The sequence below is a fragment of the Lolium rigidum genome, chromosome 7 (genome assembly GCF_022539505.1).
Source record: "Lolium rigidum isolate FL_2022 chromosome 7, APGP_CSIRO_Lrig_0.1, whole genome shotgun sequence".
NCBI classification, from domain to species: Eukaryota; Viridiplantae; Streptophyta; class Magnoliopsida; order Poales; family Poaceae; genus Lolium; species Lolium rigidum.
The window spans coordinates 355,191,150-355,211,939 of NC_061514.1; the positions used below are offsets into that span (position 1 = coordinate 355,191,150).

General features: G+C 46.3%; 1 protein-coding gene across 1 annotated transcript; it reads right to left on the bottom strand.

The window, feature by feature from the left end:
- Nucleotides 1-567: 567 nt before the first annotated feature.
- On the bottom strand, nt 568-4,303 carry LOC124674630 (ruvB-like 2). The gene is made up of 2 exons (XM_047210673.1): nt 3,531-4,303; nt 568-1,213 (listed from the first exon to the last, which is right to left on the bottom strand). Exons 1-2 carry the CDS (start codon nt 4,301-4,303, stop codon nt 568-570), a joined length of 1,419 nt encoding a protein of 472 aa, XP_047066629.1.
- Nucleotides 4,304-20,790: the final 16,487 nt, after the last annotated feature.

Genomic DNA, 20,790 nt, shown 5'->3' on the forward strand with positions numbered 1-20,790 from the left:
AAATAGAGGATGCTATGTCGGTAGCCCTGCCGACGACTATTTGGGGGGCCGCCGATGGAGATGCTCTCACAATGAGTTCTCTTTTTGCTGCAAGCTCATCAAATCTACTGGCTTCACAACAACGAGGTGACTTACTTGGCTTGCAAGCGCAGGCGCTAGAAGAGTAAACACGGGAGACCATTGCAACCTGCTGCTCTAACTGCAGCGCAATCTTAGCTCAAACTTACATGTAAATTTTTTTGGAGAAAATAAGGGCCTGGCAAGCAACGTCGTTTTATCGTTCTACAGTTACCACCATTGATCTGGTCACACAATCACAGGCGTCCTAGTAGTCAACAGCAGACATACTACATAGTACAACAAAGAATTAAACGAACAACGAATACAAACTGGGACGAAAATTCGTAGGATACATTCAACTGTGAAGTCGCCACCTACAGCAGCTAATATAAGCTCACTGCATCCACCAAGCGTGCTTGTCAGGTAAACAGCATCTCCGGCTTAACACTAATCTAAACCAGCAAATATCCAAGACACTACACACCAACCACTGTTACAATTATCCATCTAGGACTGCATGGCGTCGTCCCCATCTGCTTCCCCTTGCACTTCGCTGAACATGTATTGGCTCTGGTACTCCATCAGGTACTGCGTCGATCTCTTCACATCCAGAAACAGCGAGTACACCCGGCTGATGTCCTCCATCTCCACAACCTTGCCCTTGCGCTTCTGGCAAGCTAGAGCCGCGGAGGTGATCAGGTGGATCGCGTACCTCAGGGAGGTCTCGGTGCCGATCTTCGTGAGCAAGACCTTGGCGTCCGCAGACATCTCAACATCTTCTTCTTCGCACCTTATGTCTAAGATCTTCCGGATCTCTTCCTCGGTGTATGGCTGCGTCGTGATGATCAAGAGGCGATCGAGGAAATCGGACGGGATACCGTGTGGTGATCGGTAGTTGGTCCCGCGTATGGTTGTAATACCCCGATTTGTCGCAATCACTAGGATGGGAGCCATATCATTCTCCAAAGCACGGTTTAGGAAGGAGAAACATTCGATATCTAGCATGTGGACTTCATCAATAAACAGAACACCAGGGACAATCTCAGCCTTTCCTTCCTCTCTCCACTCGGCAACTTTTGTATCAATCTGCTCCCTGACCTCTGCACGAATCTCACCAGTGTCACCAGTGAAGAGTGCAAGAAAGCCTTGCGTCCTGCACAAAGAATAAAAACATAAAAGTGAGTTGGGCTGGAGCACCTAAATTCCCACAATAAACAACACTCGTTTCTCTAAAAAAAAAACTACACTTGTAATTCCATATGACAAAAATGCTCTTTGCTATCATGTGATGTGATCAACGATAGGATGGAAAAAAGAAACCCTGATGGTATAAGAAGATCGTGATAGATCAGTTCGAAAAAAGTTCACAACTATTTAAACAAGCAGTGTCATCTACGAGAAGCATAGAACAATGTCAATAGTTTGGTTGCAAAGACATTCAGCTAAAAAAATCCAAATGAATTACAGATACCAAGGGTTGCAGATATCTGCAGAATGTATGGATGCAAGAAGTGTCTAGCTCATCTCTGAGCAAGGCTCTATTTTGTTTTATACATGTGCCGCCTCTTTATAATTGGTCTACGTTCATAGGACTATGTTTCTTCACATAAGCATCCCTGTAACAAACTGGATGCTGAAACAAGCTTTCACAGATAATTTCTTTGGTAAGAGTGTAAGGAGTGATATGTTATCCAGCAGACTCCTTACACTCTTCAGCATCAACATTGAGTGTAAGGAGTCTGCTGGATAACATAGCACTCCGAATTTCTCTATGAACTAAAAAGAAGACCAGGTCCTAGTTTGTGCATCCAAGACCAATGTGTTATTTTTAAGGAGACCATCTTTTGTAACGTGATAGCTAATCTTATGGGATGTTTAACAGGTATACGTTCCCAATTGCACCTTTGAATTACTCACATAACTCTATTATATCCCAAAGTTGCTTTGGGGTTTCATAGGCAGTGGGTACTGGTTTTGCCTAGAATCTGGCATCACGAATGATTTGCTGAACAAAATAGCACATTTGAACTGTGGTCTTGTAGATAAGAATTAGCACTTGGTAACTGGTAGCATGGTGCCCTCAAGGCCTCAACACAGTCAGTCAGTCAGTAAGTTTTTAAAACAGTCAAACAAGTGGCATGACAGAGATCAGAAGGTGGCTATACTACAATATTGTTGCACATGAAGATGGGAAAAATGGTTATAATTTCTACATCCAACATGGTTATGTCATGCTTTACATGCCATATGTCAAAAATTATCATTACATTAATAAGTCTCTTCTCAAATTTGTTCCAAATGAGTACAAGACTAGCATGAGTAACTACCAGTTAGATAAAGGTAATTATGCTTGGATTAGTATAGGTCTTGTCTAGACCAACAACAGACTGGCATACTACGGCAAATAATTTCACAGTTCAGGCTGTGGAAGTGAGCTACAGGGGAGGCCATCAATATAGGGTTATAGGCCATCCTTTGTAACGCGAAATGCTTTTTTGAAACAATAAAAAATCTTCCTTCGTCCTGGTAGTTATGGCAAGGGAAAACATGGTCCCTCAACACAGTGGCGGAGCCAGAATCCAACAAAACACTCAGCCAACTCTGTATTAAGTGTTGTAATCAGTCTAAATCCTAAGCCTAATCGACAATTTCTACTAAAGCATAGGTAAATAAAATTATATACCCGGGCAATGGTCTAGTGTGGCTCTGCCCTTGCCTAACAGTCAGCCAGTCAGCAGTTTTTTTAACATTCAATCAAGTAGCATAACAAACATGAAAAGGTTGTGTGCACCACAATTTTTTTTAAGAATACAATATTGCTGTACATAAAGATGCGAAAACTGATTCTATTCATCTAATTTGGTTATGGCATGCATTATATGCCATATGGTAAAAAAATCATCAATAGTACATGATTCAGAAGTCTCTGATCAGCTTTGTTCCAAATGAGCAAGTATAGCTCGAGTAACTACCAAGTAGGTGATCCTCACTGCTAACATACAGATAATTGTGCTTGGATCAGTATAGATTGGGTCTATAAGATTAGATTGGCATACTACAGAAAATAATTTCACAGTTCAGGCTGTGGAAGTGAACGATTATAAGAGTCATTGATGCAGGGTTACCGGCCATCCTTTGTTAAGCGGAATAAATTCTTGCAAACAATTAAAATGTTCCTGGTGCAGATTTTTGTAATAATACAAAAAAAAGTCTACAGGACAATGGCTAGTCTATCCCAATGGTGATAAACACGCACATTGAGCATAGCCACGGTAGCACAAAGTCAGTGACAGGTATCCTACTTGTTGTGTCAGTAATGATCAAACCAAGTGCCATCTGCCACTTTGTATTAACTACATTATAAAGGCTCAATGCAATTCTTTTTGTCTTATCAATGGTAAGGAAGTTGCTAAACTGTACTATGTGTATATAACTATTTACGATTTTGTGGGAGGGAGCTGTGAATTTACCTGCTATTGATGACATCAATCTCGTGTAAGGTGACGCAGTGCACAACCTCCTTGCGCTTCTGGAGCTCTCCCTCAGGGCACTTCACAAACTTGGTGTGCGCCCCAACAGCATCATAATCCCTTGACCGCCCAATGGAGCGTCCAAGCTTGGTAACCTTCCCGGAGGCCTTGTCGAGCGCAACGACATCCCCGCTCTGCACCTTCTCCTTGCCCAGGGCCTCAATCATCTTCCCGCCGAGCTCGTACACGGTCTCCATGTCCGTGGTCTTGAGCGTGAGCCTCCCGGTCTTCCCGGCCGGGGCAGCGCCCGAGGGCACGCCGGCGGCGGCGACGGGGCGGTCGACGGAGATCTCGACGACCTCGCCCTCGATGATCTCCGCCTCCTCCTTGATGCGGACGCCGATGGCGCGGCGGAAGGCCTGCGTGAGCGCCTCGGTCTTGGAGAGGTCGAGCGAGAAGAGCTCGGAGGCGGCCACGGACGCGAAGGGCGTCTCGGCGCCCAGCGACTTGGCGATGCCCATGGCCAGCGCGGTCTTGCCGGTGCCGGGCTGCCCCGCGAGGAGGACCGCGCGGCCGGCGATCTTGCCCTGCCGGATGAGCTGCAGGATGAGCCCCGCGGCGCGGCGCGCGGGCAGCTGGCCCACCATCCCCTCCGAGGCGTCGCGGGCCTCGAGGGAGGCGTCGAGCCCTAGTCCCCGGATGTGGGAGTGCGCGCCGATTCGCTCGATGCGGGTCAGGTCCCGGCTCTCCGACAGCCGCTTCAGCTCCGCCATGGTCGCTGCCCGCCGATGCTGCGGCCGCCGCCGGGTAGATGTTCCCCTTTTTCTGGAGGAGGGAAGGTTTAGGAGGAGAGGGGAGAGGGGAAGGAGCTAGGGTTTTAGCAGTCGGCAGTCAGGTTGAGTGGATGGATTCATGTGAAGAGGAAGAAGCCCTCCTATAGTCCTATGTTTGTTCAGTTCGGACAGACAACCGGAGGCCCAATTCAGTTACATGTTCCTTCAGGCCCAATTCCGAGTTCACCAGGGGGAACACAGCAGCAAAAGAGTGGTACCCCTCCAAAAAAAAAAAGCAGCAAAAGAGTGAACCATCTGTAGAGACTGAAAAAGGGGCTGAAACCGAAAAATTACGGCGACAATACGGGTTGAGGCCGAAAAAGGCTCAGAACGGAGCCCGAACTAACGAGCTCGGGAGCCCGAGAAACTCGCCGGCCGCCCCGTATTAAAACGAGCCGCGTAGGGGAGTTTGGTTTCCAAAACCTACTCCCCTCTGCCGCTAGCACTCCGCCGCTGCCAGCCTCCTCTCCGGTGAGCCATTCCGCTGTCGTTGACGCCGCTCCACCGCTGTCGTCACCACCCCTCCCTCTGCAATGGCGCGCGCAAGGCGGGGCGGTAGGGGAGGGGGCCGAATCGGCGGCGGGAAGTCAGCACCGCGTCCGCCGAGTGTGCAGTCGGAGGCGGGCGCACTCCGATGGAGCTTGGAAGCGGGCGGCACGCAAGTGGCCGCGTAGGTTCGCTCACCGGGCAGCGCGCGAGGAGGCGCGCGAAGGAGAAGCCGAGGCGCCCCCCGCTGGCTCGTGCAGCCCACCGCAACGGCGCTTCCGCCGCGCGGCGGTGACAACGACGACGCAGACAGGTTGCCTCTCACCTGCAGGAGCTCGGCGGAGGCGGCGCTGTTCGAGGTGGTCGCGCTCGTCGTTGCATAGGCGTCACCGGCGCGGAAAAACCCTCCGCCGCCGCAAGAACTGCCCCGGTGACAATCCGGGGCCTAATTTAGTAGTTTAATTGGTCAAATTAACGAGCGCAGTAGGGTTAGGGTTAGTAAAGTATTTTGGCTAGTTTTTGTAAATTATCTTCGAATGTAGCTCGATCGGAGCAAGAATTGGTTTCATTTCGCAAGATCATCGCAGCACATTTTCCCGCGACGTTAGATTTTCCGTTTTTCAGTTCGCGAGTTCGGTTTCTAATCTGCGCGGTGACTAAAAACATCTAAATTGAACAGTTCGGGAGACCGAACTCCGTATTTTCGGTTCGGATAAATACGGGCTCTACTAGAGATGCTCTTAGTACTGGAAAGTGAATTGAAAACTCGAAACACCGAGGGTTGGAATTTTGAAGCATTTAACATTCAAATGCCGCAACACCGATGTGTTCTTACACAGTGATTCTAGTACTTCTTCGTCTCCAAAAAAGCTACTCAACTTTGTCGAGATATGAATTTAGGTACACATTTTAGTTATAGATACATTCGTATCTAGAGAAATTTAAGCAGCATTTTTTAGGATAGAGGAAGTACATAGCTTCGGCCATTTTACTTGTAAAATTAAGCCTTAAAAGACTATAGTTAACCCCACAATAAAAAGAACTATAGTCAATCATGTCTAAATGATAAAACTCTGTATAAACAATTCTTTGAATGTTAAATGCTTCAAATGTGACAAAGCCCAGCACCAAAGATAATGGTTTCTCTAGATTGAGCCCGAGAAAAGCATCAAAGGGCCCTTATTTTTTGTTTGTGTCAATGTACCATCAGATGTGACAACATCACCAAAGTGTACATAGTGAATAGCAAATTTAGCATCAACCCCTATTATGTTGGTTACATGCTCCTAACAATCCAATTGTAGAACATATTGGAAAGGTGGGTTCTTCAACATGCTATCGGACTACCAAAATCCAACTCTCTTTGCCATTTGGATCGCAAATAGTTCTTTTGGTATGTTTTCGATCCTTGTCCATGTAAAGGTGGAGGGGAAGGAAAGAGGGAGACAAGAATGCCAACAATGGAATACACCCGTTGCGGTGTTGATGATATAATATACCATGTTCAGACCATCCCTTCAATAAGAACATCACTAGCATCTTACATGATAAATTTGCAACAAATATGTTAATTCTTTGTAGTAGAATTTTGGCACACATAAATGCTAACAGGCGGAAAAAATCTAGGCCATATTCAGATTTACTTATTAACACCTTGAGCTCTTGTCGGAATCAGCGTACCCATCAATAACATATAGTAGATCATGTTTAGCTTAGGTAAAAAAATTGTCACCTTTTAATATTTCTCTCTTTTGTCTCCTTGCTAGGTTTTTCTTATAGAAAAGATACCCAGATAGCATATTATATCTATATTCAACAAGAAAACAGAGGAAGACATACAACAAGACATAGAATAGCTAGCTAAAAATAAAATTATATCAAAAATCATACTAGCCACCGTCTTTCTTCACATGTTCATCGCTCGCTGAAGGTTGAGAAATACACTGAAAACATACTAGACAATGTGTAGCTTAACAAAAATTTATTTGTCACCCTTTTTTACATTCGGCTCTTTGTCCCCTTTCTAGTATTTTTTAGAAAAGATACCCAAATGGCATCGTATATCTATATTCAACAAAAAGAGCAGACGTAGACATACAACATGACATAGAACAACTAACCAAAAATAAACTATATCAAAAATCACACTAGCCATCATCTTTCTTTGCATGCTCCTCATTCGCCGAATGTTGATAAATACATTGAAAACATACTAGCCATGTGTAGCTTAACAAAATTTTGTTTGACACCTTTTTTACATTTGTCTGTTTTGTCCCCTTGCTAGGTTTTTTTTAGAAAAGATACCCAAATGGCATCTTATATCTATATTCAACAAAAAAAGACAGAAGTAGACATACAACATGACATAGAACAACTAACCAACAATGAAATTATATCGAAAATCACACTAGCCATCGTCTTTCTTCGCATGCTCGTTGTCCGCCGGAGGTTGAGAAATACATTGTATATGGAGTGACACCTGCAAACACACTTGTCATGCAAGGTTTAAAAAAAATGCAATAGCCACTCGAGCGAACACAATATCTAGTAGTCGCCGAACGAACATCGGTTGGGGAACAACTCCATGGCATAGACTTGCGATTATTCACCACCAATCCATTAACCATTAATTTGAGAAGAACTAATGCCCGATCTTAATCTCAGTTTTGTCATTTGACCGATCAAAATCTCTATCTTGCCATTACTTCTTAGTTTTTGCATTCCGTCAACTCTATGCCGTTAGTATGTAATCATTTTTTCCATTTAGAGAGTGGATGTAGTCATAAACGCTTATAATAAGTCAGTGCCGATGCTAGTTCAATGTTTGGAATTACTAATTGATAGAGGATAGAGCCGATTTACTAATGATTATGATCATGCCCTTGGAGAATACTTTGCATATCCGATCGTGTTGAAACTTTGTTAATATATTGACAACTTGTAATGATTTGACTGACTAAAGTAATATGTTATAGATATATAGAGAGTAAATCCTAAGGTCTGATCATGAAAAAACATTATCTCAAACTCGAACAATGAGTTGGACAATGTTCTTTCTATAGAGCGGCATCTTGATAAATATTCATTATCTCAAACTACACTGGTTCTATACTCTAACAAAGATCGTAATTCCAAAATTTAAATTATCAACACCTTTAACATATTAAATGTGTCCCTTACTAACGGAGGAGAGTTGACGGAATGGCAAAACCGATGAGTGCTCTATTGAAGTAGTGGTAACATTGAGATTTTGCTCAGCCAAATAGCAAAACTAAGATTATGTTGTGGGTATACTTTATGGGATATCAACGGGCATGACCTACTCATTTAGCGCGGGAAAAAAGGAAGTTGAGCACGACGTGGGCGTGAAATCTGCCGGTTTACCGTTACCGAAGATCAAATGATTTCCGGTTGAATGAAGTCGGAAACAAGGAAGTTTTGGAAGCTCTTCAAAATTCTCTTCGGATCCGAGCTGAATGAAGTCGGAGGAATGATGAATCTCGGAGAACTTCGGGGGCTACTGTTGTGGGTATACTTTATGGGTATATCAACGGCATGGCCTAGACCCGGCAAGCCCGGGTGGCCCATAGGTGGTGATGTGGCGTGCGGCCAATCGGGCGGCCCAGTTGCTGTAGATCATGATGGATGAAGTCCGCCCAGGAGCAAGGAGCCGGATCCTAACCGACCTACAAAGCAGGCCGGATCCGTGAAGGCCCATGAAGTATCTGGATCCACTACGACATTGATGGAAGGCGGATCCTTGACGTGCACGGCAATGTAATATTCCGTAGTTAGGCAACTTGTATTCCGGCTAGGACTCTCCGTATAAACCCTAGATCCTAGCGCCTTTATAAGCTAGATCCTGGGAGCCATAGATGATGGGGATACGCCCATAGGGGGTGGGTCGCCAGTCCCACTCGCCATAAAGACGAAGGCCCAGGAAGACCGCCAGTCGCCTAGCCGACTGAACCTGAAGGCGACTGGGCCGAAGACCCAAGGAGGAGATCCGTACGGCCAGATAAGAAGATTACTTGTAGAAGGGTGATGTATCCCGGATTAGTAGCAACTGACATGATTCGGAGTTATCTCTTTGTAACCCTAGGCCGGGGGTGGATATATAAACCCCCGGGCTAAACCCTAGAGGATAGACGATCTGAGATCTAATCTCCCCTATAAGCTCTTGGCTCTACGCCGACTGGGCCCCCCCCCCCCCCATTGTAATTCTCCACTGAGCAATAAGATCTAGCAGGACGTAGGCCTTTTACTCTCCAGAGGGGCTGAACCTGGGTAAAACCTTGCGTCCCTTGCACCTCGACCCGCAGATGACAATGTTCCCTTGCCCTCGCATCAACGAAGTGCTACCCCTTGTAGCATCTGCCGTGGTCATATCCACGACAGTGGCGCCCACCGTGGGGCATGGGACATCAAGCCTCCAAGCTGCGGCGAGGCCCTACTCGCCAGTGAGGCGGCCGGTCGGTTCCGGCAGGATGATCGCCACCGGCAACTTCTTCCACATCCAGCCAAGCACCTACCGGCCCGCCTCATCGCCCCTCAAGCACGCCTGGATGGTACCGATCGGCTCGATCAACCTCTTCGTTGGGCTCGCCGGCGTCGCCGACCCCACCGAACCCCGTCCCGGTCGATCACACGACCCCTTCGCGCCGGGCCAACTCCTCACCGCCACTCGCCCGGTCACTGGCGAGATATACACGGAAGCCGAGTCGGCCCTGGAGGACGACGCCGACTCGGCAGCAGTGGCGCCAATCGCTGGTCCCACCATCGCGGCATCGGCCGCCAACGCCGTCCCAGCGACCCCAACCGCCCATCCCTTCGTCGCGACATCCGGCGCCGACTCCACTGCCACGGCGTCAGTCGCTGGATCCACTGCCGCGTCTCCGACCGCCGGTTCCATCACCACGGCGTCGTTCAAGGACTCCATCTCCCTAGTCTCTCACCCGAGCGACTTTGAGGACGACTCCGTTCTCTCCCTCTTCGGCAGCTGACGTGGGCATAACCCTTTGGGTACTCGACATTGCCATACCCGGTGCAAACTATGAAGCTGGACCAGCACAAGGACTCAACAAGCTAGACCTGCACGCGCCTCAACTTGGACTACAAGGAAAGAAGACTCCAATACGAATCCTCGCTAGGACTCTTGTAAACCCTAGCTTGGCCGATATATAAGGCCGAGCAGGGGCACCCCTTAGGACACACACAATCGAAACACAATTTTAGAGGCAACACGCCTAGACACCGCAACCCGCGGATTAGAACTAGACTAGATCCAACAACTCCGCCTATGGCGGCCCCTCGTATACATATATTCATATAGTGGATTGCTAGCAGGACGTAGCGACCCTCCATCGCGGGGGCGTGAACCTGGGTACGTCGTGTACCGCCTCGCTCCCGGAACTTCCGTCGTCGCCTTTCTCTAAAACCCAAACCCCTCATGGTGAGCATTGCCGAGGAACCGCCTCGTCAATTGGCGCCGTCTGTGGGAAGCGCGACGCTGGATTTTTTCATCCGGACGGGATCCTTCATCATCACCAAACATTCGGATCGCATCTAGACGGATCATCTACCTCAACTACACACGCAGCGGCATGGAGTCTCCTGTCAAAAAAGTTTCAAGTGCAAGAGCGGTCTCCACAATCGCCCGGCCGTGTAGCCGCAGGTCGCATGTCCAAAGACGCCGCCATCTCATCAAACCGGGATTCACAAGCAAAGCCAGTCGTCTTAATCGCAGCGGCAGTCGATACTATTCATATGCCAGGAGTCGAAAGTCAAGAAACCGCTTAACCAAGAAGAATCAGCTTCCTATTCAATTCACAGGACGGGCCCTATGTATGCAGTATACTATTCCATGACCAGCCATTGGACGTATCTACGTCCCTCCATGTGCGTCTGGCCCTGCAAGGGATGCATAAAGAAATCAAATCACATCTACAATACCGGAAGGCAGCAGCTAGCAGTGCGGCATTGGCCTAATCAAGTCACAGGACGGTCGGGCGGGAAGCATACAAGGAAAACGATCAATTGCTGTTAGAAGCATCGTCACACGAAATCGTGAGAACCTTTTCCCTATGTTCACGTGAAGTCAAGAAAAACAAAGGAGGATGGATGATAAAGCTGCTAGCTAAAGCTAGCTCATGCGGACTTATCAACGAAAGATGGCAGTGACTTCGACAGTGGTTAACGTCGTTAAGTCTAGAGAAACTTATATTGCTTATCGGCTTCGTCAACTTCTTTGGGTCAAACGCCGCTCCACCTCGTCTGCGCCGAGCTTTATCGCGGACTCTTCATCCGATATAAAAATATCAGGTGCTATATTTTCAATTACGTAAAATTTATTTTGCTAATTATTTTGGTTCGTACTATTATTTGCGCACAGTTTTTTGTGCCGTAATATGTCTGCAGATCGGGAATAATCTTCGACTGCTCTGCCCGGTCGACTGCGCCCCGCCGTCGCACACTGGTTGCATTTGGAGATTACCTGTCTTGGACCCGACCTTACGGACCCGATATATATTCGGATGCTCACCCGCAGCGGATTAGCTATGTCAACCGCGTCTTCTTCATCGGACACGTCAGCTAGGCGCCGCGTGGACTATTTCTGTCCGCGGAATTATTGCGGTTGCGCCTGCTGCATGGGTTATCTCTGGCCGCGGAATTATTTCGGCTGTGCCTGCCGCATGAGCTATCTCTGGCCGCGGAATTATTTCGGGTGCGCCTGCCGCATGGACTATCTCTGGCCGCGGAATTATTTCGGCTGCGCCTACCGCATGGACTATTTCTGGACGGATGATTACTTCGACTGCGCCCGCAATGCAACCTGCTTCCTTATTGGCCTCGCCGCAGCCGGGCTACTGGATTTATCTTCTTCAACTCTGGATATATTTTCTCCCGATGCACTCTCGGGTCGGTGGATTCATCATCTGGAGTATTCAATGAATATCGTATTATATTGACCCGATGTGCTCTTTTTGGGAGCGCTGGAATTACTCGGGAGCTCTTGGAGTATTTTCAAACTATTGCGTTTACTCCCATCGGGAGCATTGGAATTTAATAAGACATGAAGATCTTCGACTATTTTGCTGGTTCGCAGGAATTCAAGCAAGATTTGAAGACTCATTATACCTGAAATTGCCATCTAAAAGCCTCTGAAAATACGAGTGCCTTGAAGATTTGACTGTGCTCACGGTCCCTTGAAGATTCGACTGTGCTCACGGTCCCTTGAAGATTCGACTGTGCTCACGGTCCCTTGAATATTTGACTGTGCTCACGGTCCCTTGAAGATTCGACTGTGCTCACGGTCCCTTGAAGATTTGACTGTGCTCACGGTCCCTTGAAGATTTGACTGTGCTCACGGTCCCCTGAAGATTATTACGGGAACCTTGCTCTTTTCCTTTGCTATAGATGCCTCAAAGAGTGCCGCAAATAGCAAGGATCATGAAGCAACGGGGACATTGCTCTTTTCCTTTGCTATAGATGCCTCAAAGAGTGCCGCAAATAGCAAGGATCACGAAGCAACGAAGACCTTATTCTTTTCCTTTGCTATAGATGCCTCAAAGAGTGCCGCAGATAGCTAGGATCATGAAGCAACGAAGACCTTGTTCTTTTCCTTTGCTATAGATGCCTCAAAGAGTGCCGCAAATAGCAAGGATCATGAAGCAACGGGGACCTTGCTCTTTTCCTTTGCTATGGATGCCTCAAAGAGTGCCGCAGATAGCAAGGATCATGAAACACGGCCAACGGTCAAGACATACATCGGTTGAAAGCAAAGTTGCACATACAACGGGTTTAGCAAGACCTGCAACACGAGCTGATCACTCAAACAATTTGCTGACCAACGAATACACATACGCTTAAACGGGCAATTAAGATTTGCTCCTTCAAAATTTGCCAACGGCATTGACACGGTAAAAAGTGCATATATATGTACCTACCGAAAAACTTACGAACAATGACATCAACGATGCTCAAAGGTGCATTGAGGATTGCCCCTTGAAATAAAACAACAATGTGTCAACGGCACCTAAAGAAAACTGTAAACATCGTGTTGCTCGACTCACGGTTGCAAGCATCAAGTGCCCAGACTCGGGGGCTACTTCCATCGGGAGCGCTGGACGCGCACCCGATAAAATTATCGGCTCCTTTGGGCTATCATCCCAATCATCGGCTCCTCCGGGTCATCATCCGAATCATCGGCTCCTCTGGGCCATCATCCGAATCATCGGCTCCTCCTGGGTATCATCCGAATCATCGGCTCCTCTGGGCCATCATCCAAATCATCGGCTCCTCTGGGCCATCATCTTAATCATCGTCTCCTCAGGGCCATCATCCCAATCATCGGCTCCTCTGGGATATCATCTGAATCATCAACTCTTCTATCTATGGCATCATCAGAGTCATCGGCATCAAGTTCTCGGAACTTGAAAAAGTCTACGGTGTTTGACTTAGCATTTTTTACACCCTATACATAACTATTTCATATTTATCTACGAGCTCAGGCGCTACTCCCATCGGGAGCGCTAGTCGCGCACCCGATAAAAAATATGGCAACCTCGCCAACAAAGAAGAATAAAGTTGAAGACATCGGCATCAACAATCAAGATCTTTGAGTAGTACAACTTGAGTCTATGCGTGGCTGCAAGCACCCGCCCATAGGCTCGGGGGCTACTCCCATCGGGAGCGCTTCGCGCACCCGCCCAAAAGCAACTTCGACTCTACATCAAGCACAAGATTCAACAGATGATCAAGACATTCGGCAAAGACAACTTTAGTCTCTGCCCGAAGCTTCACTTTGGCCAGACACTCGGGGGCTACTGACGTGGGCATAACCCTTTGGGTACTCGACATTGCCATACCCGGTGCAAACTATGAAGCTAGACCAGCACAAGGACTCAACAAGCTAGACCTGCACGCGCCTCAACTTGGACTACAAGGAAAGAAGACTCCAATACGAATCCTGCTAGGACTCTTGTAAACCCTAGCTTGGCTGATATATAAGGCCTGGCAGGGGCACCCCTTAGGACACACACAATCAGAAAAATAATTTTAGAGGAAACACGCCTAGACACTGCAACCCGCGGATTAGAACTAGACTAGATCCAACAACTCCGCCTATGGCGGCCCCCTGTATACATATATTCATATAGTGGATTGCTAGCAGGACGTAGCGACCCTCCACCGCGGGGGCGTGAACCTGGGTACGTCGTGTACCGCCTCACTCCCGGAACTTCCGTCGTCGCCTTTCTCTAAAACCCAAGCCCCTCATGGTGGGCATTGCCGAGGAACCGCCTCGTCAGCAGCGATTCCGAGTCGGACTCCGTGGCTGGTAGCGCGGGGCCTCGACGGAGTCCGACTCGGAATCCGACTCGGAATCGCTGCCGAAGAGGGAGAGAACGGAGTCGTCCTCAAAGTCGCTCGGGTGAGAGACTATGGAGATGGAGTCCTTGAACGACGCCGTGGTGATGGAACCGGCGGTCGGAGACGCGGCAGTGGATCCAGCGACTGACGTCGTGGCAGTGGAGTCGGCGCCGGACGTCGCGACGAAGGGATGGGCGGTTGGGGTCGCTGGGACGGCGTTGGCGGCCGATGCCGCGATGGTGGGACCAGCGATTGGTGCCACTGCTGCCGAGTCGGCGTCGTCCTCCAGGGCCGACTCGGCTTCCGTGTATATATCGCCAGTGACCGGGCGAGTGGCGGTGAGGAGTTGGCCCGGCGCGAAGGGGTCGTGTGATCGACCGGGATGGGGTTCGGTGGGGTCGCTGACGCCAGCGAGCCCAACGAAGAGGTTGATCGAGCCGATCGGCACCATCCAGGCGTGCTTGAGGGGCGATGAGGCGGGCCGGTAGGTGCTTGGCTGGATGTGGAAGAAGTTGCCGGTGGCGATCATCCTGCCGGAAGCGACCGGCCGCCTCACTAGCGAGTAGGGCCTCGCCTCACTGGTCGACTGGCACAACCATAACTCATTGTAACAACGCGTAAGCGCCCAGATAATTTCATACAAGCAGCAGTAGGCCCTGTCATCGAGCAGGTGTTCCGAAGCTGGGTAAATCGCGTACCACCGTCCCGACGACACTCCGCCATATGGCCCCTACTTCTTCTCCCCCTCGTACCTGATGTCTACGCACGCTTCTATTCCTGTAGACTGTGGGGACCCCAGACTAGCTGTCCGAAATTCCCTGTTATGTATACAGTTCACGATCCCATGATCAGTGCGCCGTGAACACATAACCGAACTGATATCAAATTACACCATCCATTACAAAGCGGAATAAGAAAATTACAACATGGTCACATGACCAATACTTACATAATAGCCTCGAAGGGTCTAACTAAACATCGGAGTAGCATCACCACTTCAGCGACGCAGTACCCGAGTCATCCGCCATAACCCTACGAGCAGCCGGCCGGGAAGACGTTCCTAGCTCGCATAGACGTCGTCAACTCCTTCTTCATCCATCGTGTTCCTCCAAGTCTGGCCAAGTAAATAGCCAGGGACAAAGCCGTGAGTACATTGGAATTGTACTCGCAAACCATCAAGAAAGGTACTTTGCAAGAGTGCAGGATAACAAGTGCTAGTCTAGGATGACAAGTGGGAAGAGCTAATTTCTCTAGTGGAAATAGCATGTGGAAAAGAAATAGTTTCTCTTGTGGATATAGCATGCCGGCATCTCAAATGATGCGGACACTATGGTGTTTCAAGATCATCTAGATAACCTAACAAGAGGAAAGGTAGCATACCGCCATCTCAATTGATGGGGACACTAAGGAAGTTCTATGACATCTCTATATCTTTATTGGAGATGAGGTAGCATAAGTCCATCTCAGTTGATGGAAATGCTAGAGGATTCCTATGACATACCTATATCTTTATTGAAGAAGAGTTGCATTCCTCCATCTCTATTGATGGATATGCGAGGGAAAGTCCTATGACATCTCTATATCTTTGTTAAAGAAGAGTTCCTCTTCAAGAAACATTAGGTAGAAGTTCCCCACTTGGTCTCAATTTTTCCACGACCAACTCCATATGGTCAACACACGTCTTTTTTTTCCGTACCTCTCCGGTACACATAAACACAACACTTCCTTTGCAAAACATTTGTTCAAAACAAAACGCAAGCCCCGGTAAAGGTAGACCTTTGCAACCCGTCCATGACCGCGGACGCGGCTATTCGAATAGATTTGACTCTGCAGAGTTTGCACACTTTCCCCACAACTATCCGGATACCTATCGTGTGGGCATCATCCCCGCATAACAACATATGCCACGACGGATACCCGGACATAACCTTTCGCCCATCTCCACCGGCACGAGTCCTTCCCTCGCGGGCTTACCCCTTCCCGGCACCCCGGCAGCATACCTCCTTTTGAGCATATCTCCGGCGCCATGACGGAAGACCCTCGGTAATCGTCCGGCTATCGGTTAAGACGAGTGTATTGCCTTCTCCGGAGCGCAACCCGGCGTCGGAGGTCGTCGTGACCCTCCCTAGAAAGTTGTGAAGGGTGCTCCTGCCGGCTTCAACAAACTACGGGCTAAGCCCCGTCCCACACCAGGGTAGAGTGGTTGCGCGATAAAAGTTGGGCTGGTGTACACTTATACGCAGTGCTCCTTTTTAAAACCATTTTTGCCACAACACCTTGGTTGTTCAACAAACAGCCATACACCACTTTTCCGAACATCCTTACCAAGAACCTTTGCTTTCTTAAACCATACGCTTGGGTTAACTCACCCAAGGTTTTCATAAAACATTTACAACAAGGTAAGCCTTGAGGGGTTCCCAACCTATAGTTTCATGAGTTGAACTAGAATTGCACTATGGCCGAGATGAGAGTCATCTTGCCATAGAAGGTATATAAAGGAGTAATGGGTGGATCATACTTGCTTAAGATAAGCATGTATGATGACAACACAAAGAGGATTATACTTTCAGATTTGTGGTACTAACTATAAAATTTGGATAGTGGAGAATCACTACCCAACCAACTCTCCAATAGGGTACCCGGCATACTCCTCTCAAGTTGTGAATTACACCAACATCATGACATTGATACCTCTAAAATACAAAAGTTGTGAGTGTGGTGTAAGTTACTATCTTGAGAGGGAAGATGCTCAAGTTGAGCATACAAGATGACCAAGTGGAATAGCACGACCATGATACCATGCATCCCATAATCACAACGACAATAGTGGAGTATCACCACTAGGGAGTACTCCACTAGCAACCATACATAGATGACAATAATAAGGAGAACAACACACATAGAACCGAGGTGCTTTGGACATCAACAAATGACATCCAACTAGACACCGAATCAGAGATCAAAAGATGGCTTGCCTTGGCTTATGTGTCCCTGGACTTCTTCAACTCCATCAATATAAGAATCCCAACAACATAAATAAAATCCTCGTCCGATTCCACTTCTTCTCCTTCTCCAGAATTGTTCGCATCTATCGCCGGAAAATAAAATAAAAGAACACAATCAATCACATAGCATCATCAAGACAACATTCAACAATCAACAACTAACCCTGCAGCCAAGGTATAACATACTAAGGACCTATAGATACCACAAAACAACTCTAAAATTTTTAATTTATAAAACCCCATTTATTTACCTAGTAAAGGTATGAGAGTATCACAACTTAGCAATTGTCTTTCTCGGCTATCACCATGGTATAAACCAATTATCCCCTGGTAGATAACATCATGAAGAGGACAAGAGCATTAGTTTGGAAACAAACACATTCATATTAAACTTTCAAACATTTTTGGAAAAGTAGAAATCAGTTTTCCTAATTTAATTTGCTCACTTAACACTACACAAGAATAGGAAGCAAGCAAGATACCACACCATTTGAAAACTCAAGCAAAACAATAGAACTTGTTTAAGTTGCAAAGGTTTTGTTTTTCAATCATAAAACAAAGGTTGCCCATTTCTAATAAAAAGAGTTGGTCAAGGGTTTTAAATAAACCAACAAGTTTTGGTCCAACAAAGCATGTCACACATATACCTTACTAACAGTAACAAATATGCATGAACAGAGACTAATAATATTTTTCCTAGATGTCCAGTACTAATACAAGACTAACCCAATTGGAATCACCAAAAAATATTAATCCTACAAATTTAGGAATTTCTTTGAATCTGACTGTACAGAAAACAAGATCTGTAAGCCATAAATCGTAGAAAAATCCTAAAAATGTGAGACCACTGGCATTTGAAAGATATTAAAACAGAGATGCACACACAATTGGATTTGGGTTCAAATTGTTTCTGAAACACTCACAAATAGATTGACAAGATTACTGCATGTCTATACCATTTGCTTTACCTCTGGAGTTACAGAACAGATAAAGGTTTGAAACTTGTTTGAGATGATTAAGAAAACATTCAGTAGTCCTACAGAACTGGAATCACTCAATTAGGTTCAAAAATGGATTTTTGGTGATTTAAAAGCTAACAGCCATGTCTGCAGAATACACAGAACAAGTTTAATTCACCACAAATCGTACATCAATCACAAAAATATGAGGTCATCTGCATATGAAAGGTATGGAATAGGTGGTTCTTACCCAATTTGTTTCACTCAAAGATTCGTTCCCAAGCTCCTGGTTTAATTCGCCAAAGTCAGATCTGACCAGATCTTGATCTGTGAACCATTTCAGTTTCAGGAGGTCAATCGAAGTGAAACCACCGCCTAAATGAAGGTATTGAAGAGGGCTTTCACCCTCAGTTGAGTTTGTTCAAAAAGGTTTTGTAAAACGGAACAAATCTAATAAACAGTGAATCTGCATGTTTACAGAACTTTATTTACCAGGGTCAATCCGTAACGAATTTGAGGACGAGACCAACGCCAAGTTGTAGATCTTTTCAGTATCTAACTGTGGAACTTTGAATCACTCGATTTGGATCTGCACACGAGATTTCGTGGATTTTACAATTTCGTACCAGAATCTGAAACAGCAAGATTATAAAAATTACAGCAAGGTTTTGGACGAACTTTGGTCAAGAACTTCAGATCTGAGGATAGCTCAACCTTCTCTATGCTTGGACCAACATGCACCTGCGTCAAGATCCAATCTTGTGAGAGGAGAAAGGAGAAAGGGAGCTGGATTCATCAAAAGTTAGGGAAGAAGAGAGTGAGAGGGAAGCTCTCATGGTGAGGGGAAGCTTGAGGGAGGAGGGGAGCTTCATCTTGGTGGATTTCCATGGCCATGGCCGGCCATGGGAGCAAGGGGCAGCAGCATTTTCGTGGGGGAGAGGTAGAGGAGAGTGTGAGGGAGTGGAGAGTGAGAAGAAATGAAGCAAAGGGGAGGAGGTGGTCGGCTAGGGGGTTTTTATAGAGGGAGAGGGGTGGCTGCCTCCTTTTTTGATTGGCCAAGGTGGGTGGCTGCCCATTTAATTGTTGAGGTAGTTGGGAGACAAGGCTTGCAAGAGAAGAAAGTGAGGAGCACAATGGCTGCCCGAATTTGTCATGCCAACACAATTTGGCCGGCTCCATTCTTGCCAAAACACAAGTGAACAATAAGAGAGGTGCACAACATCCATGTGTATAGACCAAGACATGATGTTGAGAAGATAATGTCAATGAGTGACTTTGATGATGATAAAAATAGGATTAGATACATATAGATAAAAAGGAGTATGAAGGTGACATGTGCCATGAGAATAATCTCCACCACTTTGGTTGAGACCAACTTATGATGAAGATAGTTCCCAAGGTATATTTGATGAGTAGTAGTTTTTATTTGAATTCAATTTTGGAAGGATTGGGATGGACCACATGCAACAATGCATGTGCATGCCAAGGTAAATAGGATGGTGATGGTGGTTTAGTCAATGACAGAGCAAGGTTAAGATAAATGGTGAGTGAAGTATCCATATACTAACAAGGATGAATATGGTGGCAGAAATCACCAATTCATGAGGTCAAGGTGGTGATGGAAAAGAATAGAGGATTGAGATGGGCATGATAAAATATAAGTTTCTCTTCAAATAAGAGGTCAATTGGGAGTGATTTGGAAGTATCAAATGATCATCCATTTGATCAAGAATTGGAGGATGGGGGAAAATACAATGTGGTAGATCAGAGATGTGCAAAGGTTGCTATTTGAAATAGAACTTGTTTGAAAAGTATTTGAAACACCTCAATTGTCTAGGGACAATTGGGAATGAACTCAAGTGGAATGAAGTTTGAAAGTGTTGAGATAAAACTAGTTGGAACATAGGGGTTCAAAATATTCTACTTACTTTCTCTAGTAAAGTAGAGTCTTTCTCCAATGTAAAAATAAGCAAGAGGGAAAACAAGAAATGGTATAGGTATCATAAACAAGCATTTTGCTGAAAAGAAAACAAGATAGAAAATAATGTTTTAGAAATCAGTACGTGGTAGAAATGGGATGAGAAACAAAACCCATTTCAGTTCTTTGTTTTGTTTGAAGAAATTTCTTGAAAATATTTAATAAAACTAGAAGTAGTTTTGTACTCAAAACTAGAGAAGGAAAACAGTAGGGTTTTTGAGGAGGAAAACTAATTTAGAGAGGAGTGTTCTCAAGGGTAGATGATGGCTACAAAATGTACCCATCATTCCACTCTTGGTTTTGTGAAGATTAAACTTGAATAATCACAAGAGGCAAGAGTGCAGAAAGTGATCTTGAGGTTAAACATTTGATAGGGTTCAAGATCAATGGAGTATAAGAGTTGCAAGAGTAGAATAGGACATGCAAGACGTGGAAGTTACAGATGGTATTGCACAGATGAGATCAATTGCCAAAGTCTGGACATCTTAAGCCTGTCGACACAGATGGTCGACATGGCCTCAAAACCAACAAGGATGAGTGGGTGTAAGAGAGGGATGTAGCTAGGGGTAGACGATCCCTAGTTTTGAATTAAGGATGATTGAGCTATCTTGTACCACAAAGAGAAAAATC